Genomic DNA, 25270 nt, shown 5'->3' with positions numbered 1-25270 from the left:
CCTAAACCAAGTCTGCCCTTATAAGGAATGCAGAGTGACAGCCAGCATTGCTAAATACTCTGGTTTCCTGTAAAACCTGAGTCCCCTGCTCAGCCTGGGGCTGCAGCGCCTGAAGTCCAAGGAGTGAGGGCCTCCAGGAAGAGAGGGGCTTGAAGGGCAGTCTCCCAAGCCTGTGTGGGAAGGGTCTCTCACCCGGGGCTCTCACAGGAAAGGCAGAACCTAGGGATTCTATCGTCACTGTGTCATGCTCCACAGAGCACTGCACCTGGGCACACTGGCTGCCAGATGGTGGCTGCTGACAGTGCAGGGTCCCTGCTCCCAGTGCGTTTGTCCCCTCCTGTGTTGTCCGGGGGCATCTCTCAGTCTGCCCATGAGAACTTGCTTGTCTGGATGGTGGCCTTTCTGGCTCCTGCCCCCTGGCAGTGTCCCTGTTCCTTTTCTCCCCTCTAGTTTCTCCTGAACAGAAAAGGGCTTTTCTCTGGTTCCAGTGGCTCTCACAGCCACAGCTCAGGGATTCACCTGGCTGCCAAACCTCTAAGATGAAACTTCTTAGCTTGGTGTCAGAACCTTTCCCACTCGGATACCCTCAGAATGGCCATAAGAAAGGAGCTAATGCTGATTCGGCCCCTGCTGCGTGCTCTGCTGGCTCATCCCTGATGCTGTAGTGACCTGTGAGGAGATGTGACTGGCCCATGTCACAGACGGAAACTAAGGCTGAGAAGATGAAGTGGCTTGTGCCAGGCCACATAGCTCATGGGTGCAGAGTTGGGATTCACAACGGTTATGAAGCCATCTAACCCCATTGTCTGTCCACAGCTTTCAGGCCTTATGGGCAGATACCAGCAGCCACCCATAGTCAGAGATGGGTAACAGGCCCAGGGCTGCTCCACACAACCTGGACACCTGGGCCTACGTGGCCACAGAAGCCGGACTCAGGCTGATTTCTGCCACAGGCACCAGCAGGTTAGGTTGAACCATATGGATTTGCAATTTGAAAATGTTGCCAATTTCCTATGGTCTCATGGTTGGATCAGACTCTAGTCTAATATGAGCAAGTGGCCCCAGTCACACTCCTGTCCTTGTGAGCTCAGTGAGGTCCCAGGGCCTCTTGTCTGAAAGGCTCCCTGGAGGCAGGCATGGGATGATGCCCAGTGTTGGTGACGATCAGGCCCCCACAGCCTCTGTTTGTGGGAGTGCCCAGGGGTGTCAGAACCCAGAGCCACTCCCAAGGCATAAGAGCCTTGGTGTCTACAGATTCTCATGCCCAGCTCGTGCAAGTCCTTGTGTGCTCGTTCAACACTTCTAACCTCCCTGTGTCTCTCTGCACCTTCCTGTTGGCCGTGAAACATCACTGTTAACTCCCCCCTGTTGATAGTGTTCTCCAGGGCCCAGGAGATCAGGGATTTGAGGTGAGGCCTCCTAAGTAGCACCTTTCAAATGTAACTCTCCCATGCCTAAGATGGATGAAATTCATTTTAAAAAATAACTTAAAACAATAGATTATAGACAATAAAAAAAGACCTAAGCTGTTTGACTCTGGGTTTTTCCCACCCTACCTCATGGCCTGTTGCGCACCTCCTTCCCTTGCTCTGTCCCTCCCCTGCATCCAGACAATCGGTGGACGTCCTGCCCTCATTCTGTTCTTCCAGAGGAAACCCTCCGGCCACGTCCCTGCCTTTGTCTGACTCTGCTCCACCGTCAGTGCTCTCTGAGCCCCCCAGACACCCTCTCCCAGCAGCCAAGATTGCTCTCGATGACTCCAGTTGTTTAAGAATCGGAGAATCAGAATCAGAGCTGACCGAGATGTTCAGAACATCTGCTCTGTGACAGCAGGCCTCCTCACTGAGCACCTGCTTCGTGGCGGGCATCGCATACTCATTGTCCCTAATCCTTGTGACCACCCTGTGGCCAGGTACAGATTCTCCCCAGACACAGAGAAGTGAAGAAACCGGCCCCAGGTGACATGCCTAGGAAACTGGGGTTCTCTCCCTATTGAACCAGAGGAGGGGCAGTTCTTGGGCAGTTCTTGGAAGTCAGACAGATCTGGCCTGTGTCAGGACCTTGGTACTTAAAGCTGTGTGACCTTGTACTAGACATTTATCCTCTCTGAGTCTCAGTTTCCTCACATGTAAAGTGGGCAACTAGCAATACTTACCTGCTGGATTGTCTTAAGGATTAGAGGTGACACAGAACAAGCTGGAGGAGCCAGGTAGGCACTGGTAATAGACAGCTGTCATTGATAGTATCGCTGATGGGCTGTGGGAACAGATAGTGTACCTGTCTGTTTACACACTTTATCTCTGTTCTATAGATAGGAGCGTGGAGGCCAAAAGGAGAAAGATAACTGAAATAGGACTCTGGTATCCTCCTGGGTGCACAGCAGGGAGTTCCCTACCCTTAGAGACCATATGGGGAGTTGGGGAGACCAGACACAGACATAGAATGATTTAAAAGCCTCATTTTCCTTCATCTTGATAAGCATATTAGAACAGATCCTCTAGAAAGCCCCACGTTTCAGATCATAACTAGATCAAGAGCCCTCCTAATAGTTTGGAGGTGAATTCTCAACACTTCACAGCAGGGAGAGATCCAGGAGGGCTGGGGAGCCTTCCTGGGGGAGGTGGCACTTGAAGGACGGTGGGAGAAGGAAAGAGCACTGCGGGAATGGGGCCCGACAGGAGTGAAGCCTGCGGGGGAGAAGGCCCTGTGTGCCCGTGAGATGGCTGTGGCTCAATCTGACCGACCCAGAGTGTTGGAGAGAGGCGAGAGGCCAGCTCAGCAGGGAGGGTGGCGCCCCACTGTTGGGAGTACAGGTCTTAGATTTAATCACAGTTTCGGGAGTCGGTGAACAAGCATTTGTTGAGCACCTACTACATGCTATATATACTGGTCCAGGCACATAGCGGAGTACAAGACAGGCAGAGTCCCTGCTCTGGAGAGCTTAGTGTAATCAGCCAAGAAACTGGATAATTTCAGGGACTGATCGATAAGTGCTGTGAAAAAGTGTAGTGAGACAGAGTGGCCAGGGAGTTGGGGCTGCTTTAGTTAGAGGGGTTGAGGGAGACCCTTCTGAGGGGCTGGTGCCACTGGAGTTGAGTGGTGCCATGCATAAGTCTGGGAAGGGGTGTCCCAGTAAAATGGGGCCCCAACGCCCACTCATTGGAGTAAATGACAGAATCGCTCAGCACGGTGCCTGGCTATGCCCAATGCTTGTAAATGTTATAATTATATACTACGATCAGACAGAGCTGGGGGAAAGCTCGGCCCCTGTGCTGCCGCTTCTTTAACAGGAGGACAACTGACGTTCCTACTGCCCTGTGCAGTCCCCACATCAGCAGCACCCCTTCCCCGGAGCCTCACCACACCCTGGATGAGGAAGCAGAGGCATGGATGGGTCCTTGCTTTGCCCAGTGGCTCACCTCGAAAGTGGCAGAGCTGGGGTGTGACGCGATCCGGTTCCCTGCTCCTCCCATCTGCCTGTGTGGACTTTCAGAGGGGCCTTTTCTGGCTCTGGAGTTGGATGTGGTGCCTCAGGGGCCAACTGTGAATCTGTGTGTGACTCCTTCTGTCCCTTCCCCCATTCAGCCGAGGCATGTGCTAGTTCTGGGCAATACATTAGCAGGGAGCCCACGATTTCATTTGAAGAAAAGGAGTCTGCTGTCCCAGTAAACCCTGAGGTTTGAGGCCAGGTCCCTTGATGGCTGACCAATCTATTTACTCTTCCATGTTAGCGTCCAGCTGCACTTTACAGCAGTGGCTGAGCTGTTGAGAGCATGGGCTCCGAAGTCAAGGTGACTGGGTCCAAACCCTGGCTACTACCTTCCCAGCCGGGCTCTTTGCCCAAGTACTTAGGCTTAGGAGCCTGCTGTGAGGACTAGATGAACTAATTCGTGTGAAGTGCCTAGCACAAAGAAAATGTTCAATAATGGCTCTTATAAGAAGCCCTGAGTGAGCGACCAGTGCTTTACCTGGAGGAAGGAACTACTGATGGCATTTCAGACATCCTCATGCCGTTTGTTGGGAGCTGTAGACATTAGGAGTGTGCTGGGGGACAAGCGCCTTTAGGGCAGGGCTTGCTCAGGCCCCTCCCCCCATATGCTGCAGCCAGACCCAGGGCTCAGCGGTCCAGCCTCCAGGGGACAGGCTGGTGGAGAGTGTTTTGCCAGCAGCTTGGCAGTTCAGCTTATTGGTACAAGGGTTATTTCCCCAGGAGCTGGGATGATTTAACAGATCATCTGGAACAATGGCTAATTAGGAACTAAGCTTTTAGGCTGGAAGTCTTTCATTACAAGCTTGGTAAATTTTCACAGGCTGCTACTGGTGTCTGGGGCCAGAGGGGGAGCCTTCTCTGTCCAGCCCTGGGCACCAGGAAGGCCTTTGGAGCCTCCTCTAGTCACTCACCTCTGCCCTTCCTCACCTAGAAGCCTCAACAAACCGGGGAGTGGTCTGGGAGGCCGGCAGGCCAAGGAGTCACGGTTCTCTTCGTGTGACTTTAGGCAAGCTCCTTCCTCACTCGGGGCCTGGTTTTCCCCACTCTCCAAGGAGGGGTGGCTACGGAATCCCGAACCCCTCCAGTGTGAGAACCTGAGAGAACTTTCTAGATCCAAGATGGTTGTGGGTCTGGCATGGAAACAGGTTCTCTAGGCTCTTGTCCACAGGCCGTGCCCTCCTTCCAGGTGCCCAGACCTCGGGCCTCCTCCTCCTCCCCAGCCCTGGGCGCCCACCCTGGCCCTGTTCCTAGAGCCAGACACATTCCCTTTTCCTATTTCTGTTTAAGTCGGATAGCTTTCTGGCCTCCACTTTTAATCACGGTGAACATGATCCATGAGGGGCCGGGGCTAGGCTCCACAGCAGGGCTTTTAGAATCCCCAGTGAAGGAGCCGTCGCTGATGTATGGAAATTATAGGGGCGCTTCAGCTGGGGAAGCGTGCGCAGCTTTGTGGTGGAGAGCAGTCTGTCAGCCCCGGCCTCCTGTCCCGGCCAGCACAGCCACCGGGGGCTTTGCAGCTGAGGGGAGGTCTCCAAGCTTCACCCAGCTGTAATTTGTAAAAAGGCAAGGGCTGCTTACATCAGGGCCGCTAAGATTGTTCATGCCTGCAGAGCCACCCACTCATTACTGAGGCAGGGGACCGTGGTGATGCTGTCACTCCTGGGAGCCCTGGACGCCCTTCCTCGTGGCTGGGGGCCACTGGGAGGGCCTTCGTCTGTAAAGTGAGGACGACGATAATATGGGCTCCACCGGGTCAGTGGGGGGTTAAATGAGATCATGGATGCGTGGAAGTGTTTTGAAGATGAGAAGTCACGACACAAAGCAGAAGGAGGAGGAGGATTTGATGGGAGGAAGAAAACTGAGAGGGATGTTGACAGGCTTCTGGGAGAGCAGGGCACTGCTGTGACCTCAGCTCTTGTTATAGCCCTTCTGTTCTTTCTTTTTTTAAATGTATTTATTTATTTTTATTTTTTCATTTTTAAATTATATTTTATTGATTATGCCATTACGGTTGTCCTGATTTTTCCCTTCCCCCCTCCATCCAGTGCTCCCTACTCCCTCAGGCAATTCCCCCACCACTGTTCATGTTTATGGGTCATGCATATAAGTTCTTTGGCTACTCCATCTCCTATGCTGTACATTACATCCCCGTGGCTATTCAATCCATTTGTACTTCTTAATCCCCTCACCTTTTCATCTATTCTCCCCCTCCTCTCTCCCATCTGCCAACCTTCTGGTAACTAATTTCTTTTCTTTTTCTGCTTTTAAGAGTCTCTCTTTATCTTTAATCTTTGGCCTTTTAATTATGATGTGTCTTGGAGTGGGCCTCTTTGCATCCCTCATAATTGGGACGTTCTGCACTTCCTGGACTTGCATGTCTGTTTCCTTCACCAAATTAGGGAAGTTTTCTTTCACTATTTCTTTGGATAGATTTCCAAATTCTTGTTCTTTCTCTTCTCCTTCTGGTACCCCTATGAGACGAATGTTGGACCTCTTGAAGTTGTCCCACAGGCTGTTTATACTATCCTCATTTTTTTTTGATTCTTTTTTCTTGTTGCTCTGTGTGGTTGGTATTTGCTTCCTTATGTTCCAAATCATTGATTTAATTCTCAGCTTCATCCACTCTACTGTTGTTTCCCTGTAAATTGTTCTGTATTTCAGTTAGTGTATCCTTCAGTTCTGACTAGGTCTTTTTTATGTTGCTGAAGTCCTCACTAAGTCCCTTGAACATCTTTATAAACAGTGTTTGAACTCTGCATCTGACAGATTGCTTACTTCCATTTTGTGTAGCTCTTTTTCTGGAATTTTGATCTGTTGTTTCATTTGGGCCATGTTTCTTTGTCTCCCTGTTTTGGCTGCCTCCCTGTGTTTGTTTCTATGTATTATCTGGAGCTGCTTTGACTCTGTGTCTTGGTAGTGTGGCCTAATGTAGTAGCTTTCCTGTAGGATCTCCTCTGTCACCCAAGCTGGGTACTCAAGGTGCACCCTTCGTGTGGGCTAAGTACACTCTTCTCTTGTAGTTGAGCCTTGGTTGCTGTTAGCAGATCAATGGGAGGGATTTACCCATCTAGCCAGCTGCAAGGACTGGCTGTGACCAATCTCTGCCATCTATGGAGGATCATCTATGCAGGGGCAGGGTGGTTGTGCTCCAACATGGTCTATAGCTGTCCACTGCGTGGGTTGGCCATGTGGTTCCCTGGGTGGTGCAGGACAAGGTCAGCCCCCACCAGTGTTTTGCACAGGGCACCCTGCCTGAGCCACAGAGCAATCCGGAATGGCTGCTACTGGCACTGGGCTGGGAGATTCCCAGGTGAAGCCAAGCTGTAACTCTAAACTGACTGCTGCTAGAGCTCACTGAAGCCAGCTGTTGCTTGTTTGATAAGATTTAGGAGCCAAAACCAGCTATTCTTATGGAAAAGCAGCTTGGGTGGGTTCATAAATTGGGTGGGGCAGAGCCTCTATGCATCTCCAAAGTGGGTCACACATTGTCAGCCAGGTTGATGGAGTCTCAGATATGGCACCAGCTTGCCGGCTCTGTGTGGGGAGGGTTCAGCAAAGGGACAATGGCCTCTGTTCACCCTGATGCCAGATACTTCAGTCTCTCCCTGTATACCACTGGTGTCCTTCAAGCTGCCATTCTGGTGCTGGAGCTCAGAGGGAGCAAGTCTGAGTAGATGAGTCTGTGTGTGTGTTCCCCAAGAGGAAATGTTGGGGGCTCCAACAACCTCCTCCACTGACTCAATCCTTGCTGGTTTTTGCAGCCAGAAGTTGTGGGAACTTTTCTTCCTGGCACTGGAACCCTGGGCTGGGGGGCCTGGTGTGGATCTGGGACTTCTCATTCCCAAGATATCCCCCCCAAATATTTATCCACGTGGGTGTGGGGCCAGCCCATTCTTCATTCATGTGCCTCCTACCTCCTAGCAGTCTGGATGGATGTGGCTTCTTCAATTCCGTAGTTGTCAGACTTCCATTCAACTGGATTTCTGACGTTCCTGAGTGATGGTTGTTCTATATTTTAGTTGTAATTTTGATGTGGTTGTGTGAAGAGGCGGGCCATGTCTCCCTACATCACTATTTTGACCAGAAGCCCCTCACAGCCCTTTTCTTAATCAGCAGTGTGACCCCTGTCAGAGCACCCCAACCCCCTTTCCTGCTTCTCTCTTCTCATTGGCTGAGAGGATTTGGTTCCTTCCAGCTCTGAGATCTTTAGGTTCTAGGTCAACTTGTTAATCAATGAATGTTTATGGAAATCACAGGAGGGATCGGGACTGTGAGTGTATGTGTGAGCACAGGGGCTGTAGGAGGGATGGGGTGAGCCGAGGTATAGGTCAGGGACACTCACTGGTGCCCCCTGACCAGTAGAACCCTCCAGACCCCATAAGAAGAGTCAACAAGGTAGAAGGGACAGTAGGCACCGAAGAATTCAGAGGTTGGGCTAGTGGTGAGAAAAAAAATGGTGGTAAAGACTGGATAGAACATAGTTCCAGCCTCATTCTTTGTATTAACCTCTTCTTGGTTAGTGACTACCTTAAATCCTTATTGATATGGAGCCAAATCTGCCTGGGTTCAAATATCCCTACCACCCACTTGCTGTGTGACCTTGGGTTAGTCAATCAATGTCTCTGAGTTTCATCTTAATTTATCTGTAAAATGGGAATAGTATTAGCATTGCCTAATAATATTGTCATGAAGATTAAACAAGTTACTATATGGGAAGCACTTGGTGACTGACACAGAGTAGGGCTAAGGAGGGCTGTGTGAGGGCTCTCACAGGTGCTGAAGGGCAAGCATGCAGACACTCTGCGGTGCTTCTCACACACTCCTTTCTATCTTCCTCTGGAGAAGGGACGGTTTGTTCTGATTTAGCGATGAGGACTTGCAGTCCCTGAGGGGTTTCCATGTTGTCTCACGTGGATAATGAGCAACAGACTGTGCCAGTGGGGGTCCTGGGCTCTCGCCTGGCTTCCCCTCTCCACTACCCTCCTCTGGGCGACGGTGGGGAGTTGACCCAGATGTTGGGAGACTTCGCTGAGTGGCTTGCAGCCGCTTGCCTTACCTGTCTTACCTGGGTTCTCGCTCTCAGCCCCCACCTTGGCCCTTGCCCCAGGGCAGTTTGGAGGAACAGTTGCCTCCCCTTTGAGGGTCTCACTGTAGCTGATGACATATAATTAATGCTGCTTAATTGATATTCTCAGGGCTCAGTCATGAGGTTTTGGGAACTCTTGGGAGCAACTTTTGCGGAGAGTCAGGAGCTTTTCCCTTTGGGTTCTGTTGCCAAGTGAGCTATTCAGAGAATGAATACCCTAATTTCCAGGCTTCTTTCTCATTTGTATTTTTGTTCTCCCCCTGGGAGGCTGCCTGGCCCCTGGGATCAGGGAGGTCCTCCTCACCTCGATGGCTCTGCACCCCCTTCCATTACACACCACAGCCGGCACCGGCCACACCCGCCCACCTACCCTGGGGCTCTCTACATCAGAGTCCATGGGTAAAACAAAGATTTGGGGGCTTCTCTTCAGCTTTGCTGATCAGAGAATGTCTGTGCCCCAGATTGTGAGCAACTCGAGGTCCCCATCCCACCTTCAGACCCTGAGTGTCTGAAGGACTGGAGGGAGGGACCGATAGGCCAGGGAGCTGGAAGAGAGCTCAGGGCTGGCTTGGCTCTGACTGCAGGTGGTGAGGGGTTAACCCGCCCTCCCCTGCTGCCCCAGGTAATGCAGTCAGTCGGACCACACGCCTTCATGTGCTTCCCACTGCTCGCACCTCATTGCCAAGTCCCTTTCCACTTGAAAACTCCACAATTCTAGGTAAAATGAAATACAGCCACATTGATTTTTTGAACATCAGTTCAGTTGTGTTCATACCACCATTAATAGGGATATAAATTGGCCCTGACAGGGACCTGGAAGCTTCTTGGATTTTAAAATTCAAGTTTTCGCATGTTTTCTCTTTGTTATTAGCCCAAGTAATGAAGGCTATAAAACATCTTTAGTAAGTCTCTGGGCTGTAGATTTCCCAGTCCTCTGTGATGTGCACATGTTAATTACCACCCCCCCCATCCTGATAATGCATCACTGCCCTCCCGGCTGGGCTCTCTCGGCTCTCGCCCCCTTTTCTGCTCCAGGAGGTATTGGGGTCCTTGGAGTGCCCCCCTCCGCCGCCGCCCCCACAGCCTGTTTCCAGGGGAACTCCATTTTCTTCTCCAGCAGAGATCAATCTCTGGGGAATTCCCATCTATCGAAGCTTCGAGTGCCATTTGCCAAGCAGCCCTGTCATCTCCCCTAATGGGTGTTTTCCTTGGAGTCTCTGCCAGCAGTGGGGTGGGGAGAGGGGTGCACAACGGAATGTGTGCTCCTTCTGGACGGGGCTTTATCTGAAACCCTGACAGACGAATTTTTAAAGGTGTTTGAGGGAGGCAGCCCCTCGCCATTTCTCTCTCCCTCTTTCCCTCCCTCCCTTCCTTCCTGTCTCTCTAAAATCAATAAATACACTTTTGGGTGAGGATTTTTTTAAAGTAAAATGATTAATCCTATACAAATATAAAATGAACACATAGCAAACATTTCTTTAACTCATTAATTAATGAAGGAACCAGTCAGATGTTACAATACGGCAGGTCTTCAAATAAAGTCTTTTGTTCAATGTCGATTTACTAGAACGTTGCTGTGATACCAAAGGGACTTAACTCTTACTTATATCATTAACTTGTGGTAAAATGGGTCTTGCTGTACATCGTTTCTCTTAAAGTCACAGAACCTATCAATGAGGTTAAGTGAGGACTTACTGAAATTCAAATAACGCACACAAATGGGAAGTCAGGAATGCTGAAGTTAATTCGTAAATAGATGCAAAGTTAGTCAATAGCCAGAAAGTAATAATCTAATAATCAATTGCATACCACTGAACTAAATTTATTTGTATATCTACAGACATGAATCATTTACATTACTCTATTCCTTCTATGATTTGCAGAGTTGTAAAGTATTTTAAAGGTAATGAAAAATGCAGACCTCTATGAAATCACACATCTGGACTAACAGGTGACACGGAGCACCTAGTGATCTGCTTTTTGGTACCTTTCAATACCTCACGCTTCCCCACGATTCCAGTGTGCAGCTGTCCGGAGGACCTTGCCCTAGGGCTTTGCATATAGCTGTTAGCACTGTCAGCACACTGCGTGGTGGTCGTTTGTTTGTGAGCTGTCCCACCAATGACAGAAAAGCCCCTGAGTACGGGGCTCGTGTTTCATTTATGTTTATAGCTCAGCACCCAGCACACCGCTTGGGTTATAACAAGTGCTTAAAAACTGTTTGTCGAATTAATAATTGAGTCGATTGCATGGTACCTCTAAGAAGTGAGCAGGGAAAGGAATAGTCTCCATTTCCTGTTGAGGAAACTGAGGCTTTCAAAGGCTCTGATCAAGGCACACAATTAGCTTGTGACAAAGTTAGGACTCCAACCCACTCATCCATTTCCTCATTCAAAACCTTCCTTCATTCATCAGTTCCTGGGTACCTGCTGTGTACCAGCCCCTGGGGGCAGTGAGCTTCTGCCGTCCTTGTCCTTGGGACCTTACTTGTGGCACAACATGGCTTAGAGAGCACGGGCCAGAGTGCCTGGGTTTGTGCCTTGGCATCAGGATTATTCGCCATGTGATTCTGGCCAAATTGCTTAACTCTTCTGTGCTTTTGTTTTCTCATCAACAAAGTGGAGAAAGTCTACCACAAAACGATTAAATGTTTAATGCAGTTCCTGGGGCTACGTTTGTCTGCATCTGTGAGCTTGTGACTGTCGAGCAGTGTCAGGTCCTGGGCTGCAAAGGCGAGGAGAACGTGGATCCTCCTGCTGCTTGAGCAGCTCAGTCTAGTCGGGCGGAAAGAGCCTCAGTAGATTATCACCAGGCGATGCAGTAAGGGCAGCGATAGGGATGTGAGGAAGAGTATGGAAGCACAGGGGAAGGGTTGGGAATTGTAGAGCAGGACTTCTGGGAGCTGAGTTGTCAAGCATAAGCAAGTGGCCCACATGGGTGACCCACTGGGAGGCTGCCGCGGTGGCTGAGCTGAGAGAATGATGCGCTCTGTCCCAGGCAACAGCACAGGGGGCGGGCACAGGAGATCCAGCAGGTGGAACTGACAGGAGAGAGAGGCGGATTGGATGAGGGGGTGAAGGCACGAAGGTGCCAAACTGGTGCTCTTCACACGGCCCCACCCTGCCTCAGGGGGGAGGTTCTCTTCGCAGGTTTCTAACTTGACTCTGGGTAGAAGGGGTCACGCAGGTATGTCCCAGTAACGGGGACCTTGCCCACCATGTGTGAGAGGGGCCCGTGTGCTGGCATTTTTCTGGGCTGCAGAGCCCCGTCAAGGAGGACTAGTACTCAGGACAAATGTTTTGTTTTGGCAATTACTATCCAAGTCAAAAAAACATGTTTATGATTTAAGAAAGGTGAACAACCTATTTAAAATATTTATTGTGCATATGCCTGTTGTTTACTTCGGGGAATACTGTGCCCGCCCTTCCTGGAGGGGGAGGTGCAGTGCTTTGTGCTCTGTCTTTGAGTCCTGTGTCCCTTTTTTGAAACAAAATCTCACCAGAAAAGTCCAGTGTATCGGACAGATGTGTAAAAGACAGCTTCTCTGACCGGAGTGATGGCCCGGAGTCTCGCCCTCCCTACCCTCCTCCCAGGCGTGGAAGGCTCCTGGGAGCCCAGGGTTCAGGGCACCACTGTGTCACCCACTGGTTCTCCAAGGAAGGTCCCTGCACCAGCAGTGGCAGCATCATCTCCGTCTTTAGAAATGCAGATTCTCAGGACCCACCCTAAGCCTACTGAATCGGAACCTCTGGGAGTAAGGCCTGCATTTGTGTTTTAACAAATCCTCCAAATGATTCTGATGCCCAGAAATGGGGAGAGACTTCCTTAAGTCATTTGGGAGAGTCTGATGTATTCAATTACTGAGTGTCTAATGTGTGAACAGTATATGCTGCAGGCGATACCAGGAAAGTTATGTCTGCGTGTTAGTTATGTGCTGCTGAGTAGCAAACTGACCCAGAGTGTAGCCACAAAACAATGCTGTCATGAGTCGGGGTGCAGCTCCATGGGATCCTCTCCCTTGAAAGGCTGCGGTCAGGGTGTTGGCCAGAGCCTCGGTTGTCACAAGGTCCAGCTGGGGCAGGGTCCACTTCTGAGCTCTCAGTGGTTGTTAGAAGCATTCTGATTTTTAGGGGTGGGTTGGCTGCTCTTAGCTCTTCACCACATGGGCCTCTCCACAGGGCAGCGCACAGAGCGGCAGCTGCCTTCGTCAAAGTGGGCCAGCTAGAGACAGCGAGAGGGGTGCCCAAAACTGACATCGTAGTCCTGATGATAGAATCTTGGAAGCGACTTGTGCTCTGGTTTGTTCATTAGAAGTGGGTCACTAGGTCCAGCCCACACTCAAGGAGAAGGGGGGCGCTCACCCAAGGCTGTGGGTGCCAAGAGATGGGGTCTGATCCCCCCGTCCCGGTCTCTGCCCCTGCATTTACAGTGGGGGCATCCAGTGGGTACACACTCAACTGCAGTCAGTCAGGGAAGAATGGTGGTCATCAGGGCAGGCACAAGTTCAATGAAAGTAAAACTTTTCCTGAAGGCAAAGGCAGTGACGTGGGAAAGTGAAGCAAGCACCTGCTCAGGTATCCCAGTATCAAAACTGTTCAACTTGGGTGGAGCCTAGACAGAGATAGGGAGAGGAAAACTGGAGCCACAGTGTGGACGGTGTCCATTGTTAGAGGGAAACGCTCTCACCTGGACTGGGCATGGGGCAGCCAGGAGAGCCTTGGCTTTGCTCCCCTGCCCTATCAGCTGGCCCTGAGGTCCATGTTCTATTTCCTCTTGCAGTTTGGACGAACTGAGGTCATCGACAACACTCTCAACCCCGATTTTGTGCGCAAATTCATTGTGGACTACTTCTTCGAGGAGAAGCAGAACCTCCGTTTCGACCTGTAAGGGGAAGATGGTGCTGAGGATGGCGCTGGGGAGGCAGCAGTGGTGGGAGGTGGGGCCGCGGGACTAGGGGAGGTAGGGGCAGTGATGTGAGAGGAAGCTCAGGGTTGACCTGGAATAAAAGTGACTATTAGCTGAAGTCTAGCCTCACCCTCATCAGGAGATGGAAGGGAGGTGGGGCAGGGAAAAAAGCCCCCCCACCCCCGCCATTGTTTTCAGTTGAGTGTGGAGGACTCTAGCTCCACCTCTGGGAACCCGTCTCCCCCAGGTGACCAGGAGGTTCCCATGGACCTCTCCCTCTGTCAGAGCTTTTCTGGGGTCAGAGCCTGTTTTCTGTGGTGCAGGGGCCCCATCCAGTCTGGGTCAGGACGCCCGGCTGCCATCATCACCTCTCTGTGTTCCCTGCAGATACGACGTTGACTCGAAGAGCCCTGACTTATCCAAACACGTGAGTTCCACCTGTGACTGCCCAGCGATTCTGAAGTCTCTTAAATGCCAAGCTCTGAGTCAGCCTCTGGCTTCACTGTGACACCGAGTGTGTGTCAATGCTGTATCCTGTCATTGCAGAGCCTTCACACTTCCAGGGGTGGGGTGATGGGGGAGCTGGGATGGCTGTGAGCAGCGTGGGTGACACTGGTGTTTTCTGTACCCTGGATCTGCAGGATTTCCTGGGCCAGGCCTTCTGCACCCTTGGAGAGATTGTGGGGTCTCCCGGGAGCCGCCTGGAAAAGCCCCTCACGTAAGTGTAGAGGAGACTGGGGCCTGTCTGCGTTCCTTCGTCAGTGATGGGCCGACTTCCTGTCTGCCCTGCTGAGGGCTGGCTCAGAGTCGGGGGGCAAAGCTGTCAGCCAGTCATGAGGGATGGTGAGGAATAAGGAGACCCCATGGGCCCTCCCCTTGCAGGGCCTTTAACCCAGTTACCTTGGAGGGATCCCAACTTGGTTATTAGAGCCCGATACTCCTAGGAAGGGTCTGAGATGCTACCTAGTCTCCCACCCTTATCCTTGTAGGAGGGAAGAAACCAAAGTCCAGAGAGGGGAAGTAACTTGCCCAAGGCCACATAGCTGGGCAGTGGGAGAGCTGGGGTTTGTTTGAACAGAGGGTTCTACTTACATAGCGCACATTTCAGACCATTCACCCTTGCTGTGGGCCAGCACGGGGCTGGCGAAGCTTCCCTATCTCACTCTGCCCCCTACCGCCTGCACTGAAGAGCCTTGCGTGCCCTCAGGGGAAAGCCGTTATCCCAAGCAGGCTCTGGGGGAAGAGTCCCAAGGCTTCTCTCAGTGGAGTCTGAGGGCGGCTTCAGGGACCAGCCAGGGCTGGCCAGGTGGTGGTGGTGACCTCTCTTGTCCCTGTTTCTCAGGAAACCCCAGGAGCAGGGCCCAGTCAAGAGAGGCCTGATGACTGGGATGAGCATCCAGGTCATGCGCAGGGTGGGCAGGAAAGGGGGCTCAGGCTGGGCTGGGCATCAACCCCAGCTTGCTTCTGCCAAGCTCACGCTAGATGCTGTGTCCTCACTGTGATCAATAACTGCAGAACCTGTTACTGTGTGTGTAGGTGGGGGGGGGGGAGTTCTCCCTCCCAGGCCCTTGTCTCTGAACCCCTAGTAACTAACTGTGATAACTTCAGGACACCCATGAAGGCCTCCCTGTCCCCAAAAGGTCACTTCCTCTGGGTTCACAGAAAATGATAATAGCTATCATTTATTGAGAACAGGGAGCAAGCCTAGTTTTGGGGGGCTCTGAAGCTTCTAGAATATGGGGTCCCATAAATAAGTGTGTGTCTGCCCCTCTCAGCTCCCAACTGCCTGGTCAAAAGCTCATGAGCCACTTGGGTCCAGTCGGGTCTGGTTTCTGCCCGCTGTCTCCTGGTCCACCCTTGGTGGAGGGTGCCCCGGGGAGGCTGAGGAAGACTTGGGGTAGGAGATGGCGAGGGAGCTGAGCCTTCAAAGGCAAGCAGGACCCCGACGGTGGAGGTTGGTGGAGGCATTCGGTGCTGCTGAAGGAGGGGACCTGCCCTGCCCACTGACGATGTGTGTGTGCGAGTGCGGAGGTCCTCTCGGCCCAGTCTGAGCAGCTCCCTCCCCCCAGGCCCCTGTGTTGGGCCTGATCTCCTGTGATGCTCTCGGCGTTTCCCCACTTCACAGCCTGCATGCCGAGGCTCAGAGAGGGAGAGCGGCGGTCCTCAGGCGGCGGCAGGCATCGGTATCCCCTGGAAGGCTTGTTAGACACGGACTGCTGGGCTCTGCACCCAGAGTTTCAGATCCACAGGTCCCGGGTGAGGCCTGAGAATTTCCCTCTCTAACACATTCCCAGGGGATGCTGCTGCCGCCACCCGGGACCCCACTCTGAGAACCCCTGAGCTAGAGTTGCCCAGGACTTTACCACAGGGTTTGGGAAGAAGACCTCTTCTTCCTCTGACCTGTGGCTTTGGTCCTATTTTAATGTTTGATCCAGGCCAGAAACCTGTCTCCAAGAATCCAGATGCCAAGCACTCTGGTCTCTGGAAACAGGTGGCTCATGACACGCTCCCTCTCTTCCTCTCTGCACAGGATAGGAGCGTTCAGCCTGAACTCCAGGACGGGCAAACCCATGCCAGCTGTGTCCAACGGGTAGGTCACCTGACCTCTCTGGCCCTCGGGCCCTCAGACATTCTGCCAGCTCTGCAGAGGGGCCTCAGAGTCCTGGCCCAGTCCCCACTCCCACCACTGCGCATTCCGCCCTGGCCCGGAGGACAGAGAGGACCCCGGGTCCCTTCTCAAGGGCTCAGGCACTTCGGGCAGCTCTGCAGCTGGTCCCTGCCCCCATCCAGGCTGGAGCTGGAGCTTCAGCAGCCCCAGTGGCTCTCAGGACTTCTGTGAGCAGGGTGGGGTCTAGCTAGGGGCTGTTAACAGGAGTCAGAGAGTCTGGGCACTTTCCCTTCCCTCTCTCCCTCTGGCCTGGTTTCTTCTGCCTCTCACTCCTTTCTCTCCCTTTTCCTCCATGGCTCCCACTGCTGAATGTCAGTCTTGTCCAGAGAGTGGCTTCAGCTAAATCCTCACTTTCTGCACTTGCTCACCAGCTTTGGTGGGCCATCTTCCACTCTGACCACCTGCTTTTGCCTGGCCTCATGCAAAAGTGGGCAATGCAGACCCTCCCCACTCCTTCCCTCTCCTCCTCTCCTGGTTGGAGGGAGGGTCCTTACCTCATCGGGGGGCAGGAGAGGAGTGTAGGCTTGGGGAACCAGCCTGGAGGTACCTCCTGATTACGAGCATTTTGTCTGAGTAAGAAAACTCCACTGGCCACCAGACCAGCTGGATGTGGGAAAGGGGTCTCCAGGGGACCCGGGGAGGCTTACAGCCCAGGAAGAGTGTGGATGTTGATTTACAAGGGAGTAGAGGAGAAGCGATTAGAAAGACAGCCTGAGTCAGAGAGAGAAACAGAGACGGAGGGGCGAGCATGGCCAGAGGGAGGGAGGGAGGGAGACAGAAAGGAAGGCCGAGCAGGTGGGAGCAGGGCTGGAGAGGGGAAGGAAGATTGGAAATAGAACAGGGACTCGGAGGCAAAGAGAGGAACAGATGGAGAAGCCTTGGGCGAGGAGGCTGGTGTGAGATTTTATTGCCTGGTCAAACAAACCATATCTCTACTACCAGGAAGGACCAGGCAGGTGGTGGGGAGGGGCTTTGGGCCACTCGATTCAGCCACCCTAAGGGGACAAGCTAGCAGGCACTGCCACCTGCCTGTAGCAAGGGAACCTCCAGATGCGGCCCCCGCTCATCCCATATGGAAGATCCTGCTATCTCATCAGCCCCTAGGACCGGCTTTCCTGCCTCCCCTGCCTCCTCTGTTTGAGAGCCCCTCCCCCCGAGAATTGCTGGGAAGAGCTCCATCAGGGGTTCTCAAAATGTGTTCCACAGACAGCACGCAGGTGGCCCTGGGTGGGCCTGAAGTGTGGGACTGGATTTGATCAGCTTTGCACAATCGGACAGGAAGGGGGCCAGGCGGGGGTGGCGGGGGGATGATGCTCCTTGAGGGCCTTCTCTGTGCCAGGCGCTGTGTGTGCATAGTAGTCAAATGCGTGCTACAGTCATACCCATTGCATGTGTGAGGGAACCGAGGCTCAGAGAGGTACAGTAAGGAGCTCAAAGTCCTGCAGCTGCAGGACAACCTGACATTTCCTTCTACCTCCCAGTGGCTCCAGGCTGCACTGGGACCCCCGCTCAGCCCTAAACATCAGAGTGGAATGGGCTGGTGGCTGGGGAGCGGTCTCTCCTGAATAAGGGAAGAGAGGTGTAGGTGCCTTGGGTGGGGCCCCACCTGGGGAACTCGCCCTCCTGGAGGGGATTGTCTGGGTGGGCTGAGTTCAGGTCCTCGTCGCCCATCTCCCCGAGGAGCTGCACGGTTGTCTGGGATTTCTCTGGGAGAGAGACTCCAGCCAAGCTGTCCCAGGGGCGGTAGTCATGGGAGAGAGGCTGGCAGGCTGCCCCCGCGGTTACGCCAGCCCTTCTGCTTCTCTCCCTGTTGTTGCTCTCCTGAGGTGAGTCAGCGTGGCTCAGAGCTGGAATGTTCTGGGGTTCTGGGGTCAGCTGGGTGCAGGGTGGGGTGGCTAGCCCACAAGGTCTTTTGCCCACAGAAGTGGTCTTTGGATGGAAAGTTTGAGAACCACGGGTCTGGAAGCCTCCGGGTGAGTCTGGATGCTTTTCCAATTCTAGGACTGTAGCTGCAGATGCCGCCTTTCCTGGTGGGCTCTTGGGGAGCCGGGGTGGGGCGGCTCCAGGCCTGGGGCCCGGCCCAGGGAGCAGGGCGCTAGGCCACACTGCCAGTGTTTCAGGGGACTCTGTCTTCTCGAGGGCCCCGGGGAAGATCTGCCGGGTGGTGGGGGCGGGGGAGGGGGAGGAGGGCTCACTCAGGGAGTGTCCAGGTGTATCTCCGTCTCTGTCTGGCTCTCCACCCTTTCATCTTTCCTCTCCCAGCGGTGTCTCAGGGAAGAAATGTGGCACCATCATCCTGTCCGCTGAGGAGCTCAGCAACTGTAGGGTGAGTGGCCGAGGGACTCCAGGACAGGACCTGGGGTATGTTGGGGGAGGGGGGCGTGGAGGGGAGGCTGGCCTCCCTTGGCCCCAGGACCACGTGTGTCCTTAGCGGGAACGGGAAGACAGGGCTCCCCAGTCTTGCCTGTCACAGCATTCCGTAACATCGGAGTTAGAAGGTAAAAGTTAGAAGGTGAAAGTTAGAAGGTGAAAGACCGAGGCCCAGAGAGGGGAGGAAGGTCGCCCATGGTCAGCAGCAGAGCTGGGCCAGGGTTCCCTCCGCTCCTGTCCTGCTGCCACTCGTGTGTCCTTGAGCCAAGACCACCTTGGTGCTGACACCGGCAGCAGAGGGGCCTTTTCAGTCTTAGAGCCTGGGCGCTTGGCGTTCAGTTGTCATTTTTCACTTTTCGCTCTAGAGTAGGGTGACGCCCTGCATGGGGCTGAGGGAACGAGGGCATGTGGCTGGTCGGATGTGAGAGCGTGTGTGTGTGTGACTGTGTGCATGTGTGTGACTGTGTGTGCATGTATGTGACTGTGTGGGCGTGTTGGGAAGCAGAGTCTCCATCCCAGGCAGCTTTTGGTTTTGCTTCTGCCGTGGGACTGTAGAAAAGCAGGCAATCAGGACAGTTGAAAGGGCTCAGAAGACCTGATGGCTAATAGCAATGATAAAGTATAATTCTTATATGTCAAGTGATGGGCATTGTACATAAGTTACCACTACCCCCGCCAACAGCCCCGAGAGTTAGATATCATTGCTATCCCCGTTTCATGGGTGAGGAGATGGAGGCCCGGAGGCTGAGTCCCCTGACACAGGACAGGAAGTGGTGGAGTCAGGGAGCTGACACAGGTCAGCCTGGCTCTGAAACCCTGGCTCCTTTCCCCGGGCCACCGCTGGCATGCCTGGGAGGCCAATTAGGAGCCACAGGTGGGAACGTGATGGGCCCTGGGGAGAAAAGATGGAGGCAGCAACAGAGCGTGAGCTCAAGACCCAGCGGGGGGTAACCTGGCACCCAGCTTCCTGGGCCCAGCTCAGGTTAGGGGCCTGGGAGGGATGAGGAGAAACAGGATGTTCTGGCCTGCCTGGGAAGGTGTCACAGCTATTGTATCTGTTAGCTACCAATATTTATTTAAAGTTGAGAAGAATTTTTAAATCATGTATTAATGTATTCAAAAATAACAGCAGTTTACCCCATCCCTGATTAACATAAATAACACCTTTTTTGAAAAATAACTATATTTCCTGAAACAAAGGTCTCATCATGAGAAGAGTGGCCTTGTTTTAAATATTTGTCAATCTCTTTACCATCTGGTGCGACACCAGAGAACTGCATTCTCGTGTCTGCGTCTGCAGTCGGTCTGTTGCGAGTCACCATTGGGCAACTTGTAGAAACTCCCCCGTCTTATTAGCATTATTTCAACATAGTTTTGGCCTCATGGACTGCCCCCAACTCCCCTGCTGGGGGCAGGGGTTCCTGGTCCATACTTTGAGAACTACTGGTATGGAGGTATATAAATCATAAGCCAACATTAATTGAGCAATTATTCTGAGCCACATACTGTGCTGAATGGCCACATGTATCAACTTGTTTATCTGATGTATTATAATATGAATGTAATATGTAGTATGCTGTATCACAGTGTCTGGTATATTATGGTCCTCATTTTACGGAGAGGTTAAGTGACTGCCAAGGTCACACGGCCGCTGAGTAGAAGAGATCGAGCCAAGGCAGCCTGATTCTAGAGCCAAGACACTGGCCTCTGGTGTCCCAAACTGCTTCCAGGGCTTCCAGCTGGAGAACGAGACACAACAGCCAGGACAGGGCAGTGCAGCAGGGACTAAGGCAACTCCTACGCGATCGCTGCTTCTGGTTTCTTGGCTGGCCCGCTCGCCCCGGGTGAGGGCTCTGGGGGACTTGACAGCGGGCCTAAACCTGCCCCCAGGTCCGCACCAGCAGAGGGCTGGGCGCACAGTAGGCGCTCCCAAGGACCTATCACAACCCGTGGCTGAATGAACAGGAAGCACAGCAGCAGCAATGATGAAAACCACACATCTGTGTGCTCCTGATCTGGACACTACTGGAGTTCAGACCAAGGAGAGAACCCAGCTGACGGGAGGCTAGAGCTTGTTTCAGTCAGGCTCTCCACCTGTGCGCTTGGGCGCAGAGGGTTGCTGTGAGGGTTAACGGGGAGGGACTGTGCCCAGCGGGCGCCTGGCTTCTGCAGGGAGCCTGGGTGAGACAATTCCTTGGAGCCTAAATTCAGTCTGCCCCAAACTTCTAGTTCAGCCAGTGACCTCCTCTCCAGTTTATAATTAAATAAGGTCATAAAAGTGAAAATGCTTAGGAAATTCTAATGCTCTAGAAAATGCTGGGTGCTGTCATTGGTCTAGTTTTCTGGGACTTAGAAAACTAGACCCAGAAAACAGGACTGTGAACAGTTTGCATTTAATACCTACCAGCCCGCCCCGCTCCTTTCTTACCCCCACTCCCTCCGGCATCCAGGGATGGCAGCCGTTTCCTGGATTTAAGCTGTTCCAGCACTAGGTGGGGGGTGTCCCCTCCTTCCCTGAGACTGTCAGCTCCTTTTCTTTGGGCCATCTTTGGCTGAGTTTCCCAAGAATACTTGCAAGGAAAAGAGACTAATTCCCAGCATCTGGCTGAATTAAAATAATTACATCTGAGCGGCTTTTCCTCTGTCGTCCCAGCTCCGAATTCAGTGGGAGGATCAAAGGAAGAGGGTGGAGTGGAGAGACGGGCTGCACCAGAGCAGAGCTTCCTGCTCAAGTGAATACATTCTGCCGAAGTAGACAAACCCTCCCTTGGTCCCCGGGAGGCGTGGGTGGGTGGGGACCAGCAAAGGATTAGAGCGGACTCCAGCAGGCCACCAGTGTGCTCACCTGCATGCTTTGGTAGGTTTCAGAAAAGCCTTTCTCATCTAGAACTGAAATGCCAAGAAAATTCCAACAATCCCGTTTGATCCAAAATACCGGTCAGTGGTCAGTGACAGCTGATGTCGACAACGATAAGCTCCCGAAGGGCTCTGAATCACCATTTAATTATGCTCAGCAGTACAACTATTATTGTTTATTATTGTCCCATGTAACAGCCACCACGATTTACATAGTTCTCTCAGCTGACCAGGACACTCATGTTTACAGTCTCTCTGATTCCTACCACAGGCTGGGCCTGGGTAGGTATGAGTGACCCCAGCTTACAGATGCAGAGAGGTCGAAGTGGCCTTCGTAAGACTGCAGGATTCTAGCGCAGGCCTTGTATTCCGAATCCTCCAGGAGTCTTTTTTTCACCCATAGGGAAGCCAGGAGCCTCCATGACCAATAACCCTTCGCAGGCCTGGTGAGCGGTGGGCTTCTGGAGATAGGCAGGGTTGCTGCTGGTTCAGGGAGCAGGCAGCTCCTTGCTCTAGCCTTCCAGGGCCCTTAGCTCCCCCGAGGCCTGTGGGGCACCCAGACCTGCTTCACTTTGGGGTCAGGAGCTCCTGCCCAGGGAGCATGTCCCGGCTGCCTCCCAGTCAGGACACACACTGCCAAGGGTGTGACTCTCACAGCCTCACACTGCAGCTGCCCCGGGGGGTCCTCACTGCTTAGGGGTCACTGGCCTGCTCCTGTATTCATTCATTTCATTTCAGCAAATATGCTTGGGCTCAGTCCTCGCCCTCCCAGAGTTTCCATTTGAGTGTGAGAGACAGAAATGCCAACCAGCAATCACAGCACAGCAGTGGTTCCCAGCCTTGTCAGGCCCGTGGCCTCTTTTTATAACACATATTCTACAGCATTCTTTACTGTCCTGGAGAAAATTCGTGGACAGTACTATATAATGCCAAAATGCATATAGGTGAGGGCGTGTACCCTTGCAGCTACCTGGGAGAAGATGGATGGGTCCAGGCAAAAAGAACAGCTTTGCTAAGACCCTGGGCCAGGGCAGACTGGTGTCAGAGAGGTGAGGGTGTGGGTGGGAGTGGGGCCAGACTGTGTGGGCCCTGTGGCAGGGGAGCTTAGCCATCTTGAATCCCAGGGAAGTTAGGATTCTCATCTTTCTAAAGACAAACCTCAGAGAGGCCTGGGAGGAAGGGGGAAAGATAAGAAGAGAGAGGTGAAGTGAAGCCAGGGACGTGGCAAGTTTCCTGAGACACGGAAGCCTGCAGGTTGACGTTTAGGGAAGATCCATGGTGAGTGACCAGCGTTCAACCATCACCCTTTTAAAAGTTCGTTTGTGATTTTTTGGGCTTAGAAATCATTTCCCTGGTGGAAAAAAAAGAGAACAAGACAAAACACATTTTCCTGCTGCTGAAAAAATAACATGTTCATAACAGACAAGTTGGAAAATGCAGAGAATAGAAGACTCGGTTAGAGATGATTGTTGTTGACATTTGATGCGTTGCCTCCAAGGCTTCCTTCAGGGTGAGCATGTATGTGCTTTTTCCCTATAATTAGTAGAATATTTACCCAGTTTTCTTTTATTTCTCAGTAGAGTATGTTATCCAGATTTATTTTCCCATGTCATAAGGTAATCTTGGAAAACATGTATCTAACAACTGCATATTATTCCTGTACTATATGGATGGGTTATAATTCACTGACTCTATGCTCTTATAGGCAACAATATAATTAATGTTGCAGTGAACACCCTCATAGCTGAATTGTTCCATTTTTCTTTTAACTTTAAATGATGGATTTTGGTTCACATCCCAGACGTACAGCCTCAATGAGTAGGAAGGAAACTGGTCACTCGAGGGTTTTTGGCCTCTGAATGACCAAATCAAGAGACACCCAACTGGCTGACTTGTTTAAAAAGGTGGTCACTAAGATGGCAGAGAAAAGCCAGCTTGACCTTGACACGGGTACCACAGTCAGCGTGTAAAGACAGGCCCAGTCTCCTAGACCACTTGCCCTGCCGTCCATGTTCAAATAAACTGTAGTCTGTGGGGTCTTCACTGATGTCCCTGGGTGCTGGCACCCCGTCTCCTGCTTCTGCAGTCTTGTCCGGGCAAGGCGGGCTCTGTGCCCCCGTGTGAGCGCAGAGGCCCTCCCGGTGGTCGCTGTTCGCAGAGTCACCCCCAGCTCCGGGCTGTGTTCCCTCCTGCTGGAGTGCTGAGTCTTGCAGTTGTGGCTAATGATTCCTTTTCTTTTTCATTGATGTCTTCTTTTCTTCTGACTAAAACAGACAGTGTACTAATTTTAGGAAAATCCAGCAAACTTTAAAGAGAACACAGTAAATGTCACCATAGTTCCATCATCTATTTAAAAGTGCTCCTTAGGGTGCAGCGAGTGAGCAGTGGGGCGGAGCGGTTTGGAACCTGGGCTCTGGCCCTCACTGTTGTGGCTCAGCTGGTCGGGTGTCATCCCACAAAGTGGACGGTCGCCGGTTCGACTCGCTGTCAGAGCACATGCCTGGGACGTGGGTTTGGTCCCTGGGCACAGAAACTGATTGACTGATGTTTCTCTCCCTCCCTTTCACTCTCTCTCTCTCTCTCTCTCTCTCTCTCTCAAAAAAACAAAATCTAAAAGAAAGAAAAAAGAAAAGAACCTGGGCTCTGAGTCGAGACCAAATGTCACATGTCACCAGCTGTGGGACCACAAGCGAGTTGCTTGAGCTTTCTGTGTCTCAATTTCTTCACTTGTAAAACTACTTTATTTAAATTTTTGACATTGTCTTTATTCTGGATTTTTGCATTGATTTTTATTTTTAAAAATATCACATTAAATCTTTATTTTGATTACGGAGATTTTTGACTCCCTAAGCTGAATTTTGCACTTGCCTTATTCATGTTCTGGCTGCAGGGGCTGCCAGCCAGACCCAGGCCGCAGCAGCCTTCTGTTCTTCCCTCCTGGGCGTTGCTCCCCTCTCCAGCCTTCATCCTGTGTGCTGACCTCTGGGCCTGACCTCTGACCTCCACAGCCCTCTTCTGGGTCAGGGAGGGCTAACTTGCTAGAGCAGGCCAGGCCACCCTGGAGAGGAAGGCTGTTTGCTGAGGTCTCTCAAGCAGCCTGATTAACATGTGGGAAGATGCAAATTGAGGCAATCCTGCTGTTTTAGAAGAACTTAATATGTTTTTTAAAAAGATAGGGTGAAAGGCAGAAATTGCAGGAAATTATATATTGCAGGAGCTGCTTTATCTTCTCTGCAGTTGATTCCAGAGAGGCTTCTGGTTTGGGAACAGCATTTCGTGCGCACAGAGCCCCTCCCTCAGGGCGGAGCTACCGGGATCCCTGCCCCCTAACCCTCCTGGCCCAGGCCCTCTGCCATCTTACTGCCCCTTCCTCAGTCTCTTCCTGGGCTCACACACGTATCGGGGGTTGGCTCATTCACTAGCCTTCATTTAAGGGGGGCAGTTGAAGCCTTGTTCTTATGGCTGTTGGCATAATCCAGAGCCACCTCCAAAAGCACATGCCCCAAACAACTAACCCGGTCCTCGACTCAAGGACTCCCCATGGGGTGCACACCCGTTATGGGGGCAGCTTGCCTTGGTTACAGCCTAGAAATCTCTCTAAAGGTCTGTTTTATCCCTGTGGATTCCACGATAGCACAATACAGATTATTATAATGGGCTTTAGGCGAGCGTTCTGGGCCTGATTTGTGTTGTGGAGGGCAGGTCAGGTTGGGGAGCAAAGTGAGCCCCTGTCGGCGCCGCACAGGTTTGTCGTCACAGGGGACACGGTGCCGTGGGGCTCACTGGGGGATTTTCCGGTTAGCTGAGTTTCAGAGCCAGTCTTTTTCTCTTTTCTTTCTTTCTTTTTTTTTTTTAATTTTAACTAGTTTGCACGGAGGAGGCCTTTCTAAAATGG

The 25270-nt window shown here is 52.2% G+C and overlaps 1 protein-coding gene across 4 annotated transcripts in view; it reads left to right on the top strand.

Annotated features, from left to right (window-relative positions):
* The window catches only part of CPNE5 (copine 5), an 86713-nt gene that overhangs the window by 21164 nt on the left and 40279 nt on the right, over positions 1 to 25270 (top strand). For 2 of the 4 annotated variants that reach the window (XM_045843117.1, XM_045843116.1), the window contains exons 4-9: positions 13356 to 13459; positions 13869 to 13908; positions 14123 to 14199; positions 16012 to 16071; positions 18072 to 18122; positions 18412 to 18475. In XM_045843117.1, the coding sequence (XP_045699073.1) occupies positions 13356 to 13459; positions 13869 to 13908; positions 14123 to 14199; positions 16012 to 16071; positions 18072 to 18122; positions 18412 to 18475 (396 nt within the window). The remainder of the gene's footprint in view (positions 1 to 13355; positions 13460 to 13868; positions 13909 to 14122; positions 14200 to 16011; positions 16072 to 18071; positions 18123 to 18411; positions 18476 to 25270) is intronic. The other 2 variants (XM_045843119.1, XR_006786144.1) reach the window with 2 other exon arrangements.

Source organism: Phyllostomus hastatus, unplaced genomic scaffold (genome assembly GCF_019186645.2).
Source record: "Phyllostomus hastatus isolate PE091 unplaced genomic scaffold, TTU_PhHast_1.1 phas_contig_40, whole genome shotgun sequence".
NCBI classification, from domain to species: domain Eukaryota; kingdom Metazoa; phylum Chordata; class Mammalia; order Chiroptera; family Phyllostomidae; genus Phyllostomus; species Phyllostomus hastatus.
This window is presented reverse-complemented; position numbering and strand designations above follow the sequence as displayed.